At 44.1% G+C, this 6,000-nt stretch overlaps 1 protein-coding gene across 2 annotated transcripts in view; it reads left to right on the forward strand.

Moving 5' to 3' along the window:
• The window catches only part of SIM2 (SIM bHLH transcription factor 2), a 314,641-nt gene extending 308,879 nt beyond the window's left edge, over positions 1–5,762 (forward strand). For both annotated transcript variants that reach the window (XM_063956547.1, XM_063956548.1), the window contains one exon: positions 4,120–5,762. In XM_063956547.1, the coding sequence (XP_063812617.1) occupies positions 4,120–4,838 (719 nt within the window). In that variant the 3' untranslated portion in view covers positions 4,839–5,762. The remainder of the gene's footprint in view (positions 1–4,119) is intronic.
• Positions 5,763–6,000: the final 238 nt, after the last annotated feature.

Here is a 6,000-nt window from a genome sequence, read left to right on the forward strand (position 1 = left end):
CACATGTGTACCTCATTATAATTTATCCTCCGAGGGATCTGTCCATATGTATTTGCTGTCACAATATGTACATATTAAACTTTCTCACATTGTTACACAGGTAGAGTTGTCACTGTGTCACTTCTTATTGTCATATGTCAGTGATGGAAAATGTTATATTCCTGGAACCAATTCATCACTCACAAAATAAGTGGGTTTGTGAGTAGCATGGTTACGGCTGAAGGTTAATATTTGACTAATGCAAATTTTTAGCTTCCTTCAAACGATCTGCGGAGATAAAGTAAAATGCGCAGCATCCATCAAACTCATAACATTATGACTTATCCAACCACGCCACGCTGATGTGAGGTGTAACTGTAAACATGTGTAATGCCATGCTTATGTTGCGGTTCCTGCAGCTTGAAATCCAAATTAAATGGAAATTACAGCAAACATACAATTCGCTCTGATTCATGCATGCTCAATGTACTTATCTTTGACAGATTTTTGGAGCGCAAACAAATGGTGTTTATACTCTTAAAATGGCTTCAATCCCGCAATCCACCTTCACATCCTATTTAGCAATTTAGCATTATGCTAAATTGGTCCAAAGTAAACTAAAGCCAAGGATTTAGTCAAAGTTGCAGGAAGACATACAGGGGGTCATGTCGAGTTGTTCGCTCATTGCTGATTTTCGCAACGGAGCGATTAAGGCAAAAATGTGCATGGTACGCAGCGCGCATGCGCTAAGTATTTTAGCACAAAACTTAGTAGATTTACTCACGTCCGAACGAAGAATTTTCATCGTTGAAGTGATCGGAGTGTGATTGACAGGAAGTGGGTGTTTCTGGGCGGAAACTGACCATTTTCTGGGTGCGTGCGGAAAAACGCAGGCGTGCCAGGATAAAACGCAGGAGTGGCTGGCCGAACGCAGGGCGTGTTTGTGACGTCAAACTAGGAACGAAATGGGCTGAGCTGATCGCAGTGTAGGAGTAAGTCTCGAGCTACTCAGAACCTGCTAAGAATTATTTATTCGCAATTCTGCTAATCTTTCGTTCGCACTTCTGCTAAGCTAAGATACACTCCCAGAGGGCGGCGGCCTAGCGTGTGCAATGCTGCTAAAAGCAGCTAGCGAGCAAACAACTCGGAATGAGGGCCAGTATGTCTTCCTGCAACTTTGACTAAATCCTTGGCTTTAGTTTTCTTTGCACCAATTTAACATAACGCTAATACGACAAGTTTAATAGGTAATTATATATGCGGCGAGCCTATCTCTCCATCAGACACCAGTCATGTGTCACATTAGAATGACAGTGTTAAGGCCAGTACTCACTGGCCGATGGCAGAGAGATGTGTGCTGAGCGAACCGCTCAGCACACATCTCTCCCGCCGCTCAGCACAGCGCGATCTGTGCTGAGCGTGCGGGGGGAGACGGGGGGGCCGCTCACTTCACCCAGCGGGTGAAGTGAGCGACCCGCTAGATTGGCCTGCATGCAGGCCAATCTAGCAGCAGCGATAGCGATGCGCGGGGCTGCGCATCGCTATCGCTGAGGGGGCTACACACGGAGCGATCGTGCTTAAAATCTAAGCAATCTAGTCAGATTGCTTAGATTTTAAGCAGCGATCACTCCGTGAGTACCCCCCTTAACTGTAGAGATCACAGTAATATAAATGCAGCTTCCTCAGTGATCGCATTAGGTAACACTGTATAGTGATGAGGTCCATTCTGCCTCAGCGGTGTCTGCTGTCAGCGGGTAATGAACGACGCAGCAGGAGTTTCCGATGAAGAACCAGTGAGTTATCAGCTGTAGGAAAATGCTATTTCCTCATAGAAAAAGTAAACGATATATATAAAAAAAATAGATAGATAGATAGATAGACAGACAGACAGACAGACAGACAGACAGATAGATAGATAGATATTCTTTTATTTTACATAACATTGTAAGGTGTTAACATAACACATTTTCAGGCAGGTTTTTGATACATATTTGATATATTAAAGAGACATCATACAGGGATCATCTTGGTGAAACAATTGCAGCTTTTCAACTCCAGCTATAGTATCTGCTTAGAATTCAGTGTAGGATGAGATATTGAAGAACACTGACAGCTGTTAAGGCTGGAATCAAAGGGTGAGAGGAGATGGAATTGGAAGGAAATGGTGCAAGTGGGGGGTTATTTTTAGTGTGGTGGGAAGAAACGTTGGGGGAAGGGGGTACTATTGAAATTTAAGGCCCTGACTGATTTTCCAACGAAATGAGGACTCTTGATTTGACAAATTATATGAGATTATGGGATCTATTTAAGCCCCATACACACTAGGCGATATTGTGAACAATATTGCTCAGAAAAGGCTTTCTGCCATGCAGAAAGTATTGCTTTTCGCTTTGCAATGATCTTCTTATTTTTTTGACAAGTGCTGAAACAGTTGTAGCGGTAAAGAGCTGTCCCGGTGAGGAGATTCTGCACATCTTTTGCATTTGAAAAAGACATTTGCATGTTCCTGCATATGCGCCAACCAGCGTTGGTGACCACAGACCCACGCTGATCAGGAGGCCGGCCAGGGGGTGCGGAGATGAGAGAGTAAAGCAAGGAAGAGAACGTGTCTTCCCTGCTTTTCTCCTTCTCAGCAGGTAAGAAGACACATACTTTTGTAGCGGTGAAACTTAGCACCGCCCAGTCTGACTCGGCAGTGCCAGTGTGCATGCGTGAATTTGGGTTCACGCATGTGCGATGTTCAGTGAAAGGAGCAGGGCAGTGACGAAGGGATCCAATCAGATTCCTCTTTCCAATGGGAATTCCTTGCGATAGGTAAGTATTGATGTTGCGGTGACAAAAGCCATCTGTACAGTAAGTGGTGAAGGTTCCATTAGTCAAGCTCAGAAAATGTAGTATTTCAAGAGCTTGATGAATTATGACCGTATGTTAGTGTATGGGGACAGCGGGCCAAATCAGGAGTGAAAGGCAAGTGGAAGCTATCCATGATATCTCCTGCGTTACCTATACAATGATAATTAAGCGATGAGGTATAGGCTTCTTAGTAACAAATGCTAGCTACACTGTCATTAAGCTGTAGCTCTGGCTGACTATTGTCAGACCATTCAGACCGGCAGGTATACTTTAAAAATGTTCTATTAACCCGGCCATATTTACCACATAGAAAATGTATATAATAAAGGAAGGGCATTAGTTTAAAGCAGGGGTGGGGAACCTTTTTTCTACCAAGGGCCATTTGGATATTTATAAAATCCTTCGGGGGCCATACAAAAATTATCAACTTAAAAATTACACTGCCCTCCAGTAGTTATGCCCCTTAGAGGTACTGAGTGCGCGCGCCGAAGGCGCACACCATAAAATGGGTGTGGCCAATTAAAATGGGACGTGATACACATATGCCCCCAATAGTGCAGTGCCAGATACACATATGCCAGTGCAGTTCCAGATACACATATGCCAGTGCAGTGCCAGATACACAAATGCCCCCACAGTGCCAGATACACAAATGCCCCCACAGTGCCAGATACACAAATGCCCCCACAGTGCCAGATACACAAATGCCCCCACAGTGCCAGAGGAGAGCGTGGCTATGTCAGGCTGCGGCAGTGTGTAGGACCTCAAACCAGACGCCGGTTCGTGAGGCAATCAGTGCTTGCGGACCAGCAGCGGCTGTTCCTGACACAAACCGGCAGCTGGTTTGAGATCCTACCCACCGCTGCCGGATATAGTAGCTACGCTCTCCTCCCTGCCCTAACAGCTGAGACACGCCGCCGCCGGGCTGAGCGGCGGCGTGTCTTGCTGCCAAACAAGCGGGTGGGCCGGAAAAAACGGCTTTGCGGGCCATATACAGCCCACGGGCCGGAGGTTCCCCACCTTTGGTTTAAAGGATGCTATAGTAAGCTACTAACGGAGGAAGACAAATGCGCACAGGTAACACATGTAACGTCTGTACACTTCGCCAAAGCTGCATTGATTTTGGAACCTGATTGTGAAACTTATAAGATTACTTTTTATATTATTTCAACTTGGTTAGTGACCACTAAAGAAAATATTCCATATTCACATTTAATTAACATTTATCTATTTTATATAGAAATCTCAGTTAACATGTTTTATGTTTGTTTGTCCAAACACACGCAGCAGCCAAGAGGTACGGTGGCGGAGACAACTCAGCCGACGGATTTACGGAATGTCCATCGTCATCGCTAAGACCCAACACCCGGTACAAAGATGAACTCTACTGTTCTACAATGAAAACCAGCAAACAGGAGAATAGAGAAACCCAAACATTTCACCCTGTGAAAGAAGAAAATAAGATGGACTTTAGCAGGTTCCAGCAGGAGAAGATGATTGTCAGTGAAAAGCACTTTACAGACCCCTTAAACAATTCTTTTCTGCCAAGATCTGAATGTCTCCATGCTAAGACTGTAGGACAACTAAGCCATCTGCTGCCGAGGCCAATGGTGTACGAGCAGACGCGTAGGATATGTATGAAGGAACCTAGATATGGACATGTTGGTTTGCACCAAACGGGATACCATGAACTGGAAAATAGTGATAGAACAACAGAAAAATTCCCTCACCATAATACTGAACATGAGCACTTCAAGCCCCGTAGCCAAGTCCCCTACGTACCGCTAAATTACCACAATGTGTTATCCAAGCATGGGCCTTGTCAAACCCCATCGTGTACAGAGCGGGAACACGGGACAGACAGCTACGGGTACTCCCCCGAGGAGGCAAACTCGTTTCTTTACAGGAACCAAAGTCCGTCATCTGTATCTTCTCCCGAAACCCACCGTGATACTACACTTCCTCATTATATTGGGACTTCTGTAATTATAACCAATGGAAGGTGACAGTAGTCATTCAACGATTGTAAAAGAAAACCAACAATACTGGAATTATTTAGCTAGGGGCATGAGGGAGCCACGGCACTGACCAAGCGTGGCTGAAGGCCATGAAAGGACGGGAGTGCATGTTTTCTTGGCAAGCCGTGTGTAATAGAACCTAAAAGGTCACAAAGACACCACCGACTATAGAGCAGCATTGTTATAGAGTAACGTCTGGGGTAGACTGATCCGTTTGAGAAGTTATAAGCCAGATCATATTTTCCCCTTTCCAGTGCAGTGGTCCAGACGTACAGTGTCAAATTTAATTATATGAAGGAAACCTATTAGATTTTTTTCTTTATAACCTCCCCTCAAACAACCTATATTTTTTAATCCTCTGTTCTAGAAAGAGAATTTGAGTATACCACATGACAGATACTTCGTAATGTATGAGGGCGGTTTTGTAACGTTCCATTTGCAATTCTTCCCTCATACTCCTGTTCAGTAACTCTGTAGCCAGGAGAATCACAGTTCCACAATTTAGATTAAAAAACATATTGGGCAATGACCTGAATTAAGAAGCCACAGTGAGAGCCTGAGAGCTGAGCATTCCCTGAGTGCATGGTGTAGGAGAACCTGAGGATGTGAGTCCTTAAATGCCTCACCCACCAGACAGTGGGGAATTTGTCTGTTTGCTCTATTAGGAGGGATTTTTCTTGTCAGAAAATAAAAAGTAAGTACCAAAGACATAATTCTGGGGACAGATCTCTCCTGTAGATGGAGACTCCATCTGGTTGCAGAACATTTAGCATCTGAACAAGGTAGACATGACCTAAACCAGTAAGAATACAATACGTATTTGTACTATGAAGGGCTGACTGTTCTATTATTGTGCCAAATGTTCATGAAAACAATAGTCTTTCCATGTACTAATAAACCAAAGTCAAAGAACGTTGTCTCTTTTCTGGCTTAATAGCGTTGTGAGGACCAGATTTATCAAGCCTTGGAGATTGATAAATTGCCCGGTGATAAAGTGCAAACCAATCAGTTCCTAACTGTCATCTTACAAGCTGTGTTTGAAAAATGACAGAAGCTGATTGGTTGGTACTTTATCACCGTGCAATTTGATAAATCTGGACCGATGGGGTAAATTTACTAAGGTGGAAGTTTTTTAGAACTTGTGATGTTG

Source organism: Pseudophryne corroboree, chromosome 2 (assembly GCF_028390025.1).
Source record: "Pseudophryne corroboree isolate aPseCor3 chromosome 2, aPseCor3.hap2, whole genome shotgun sequence".
NCBI lineage: Eukaryota > Metazoa > Chordata > Amphibia > Anura > Myobatrachidae > Pseudophryne > Pseudophryne corroboree.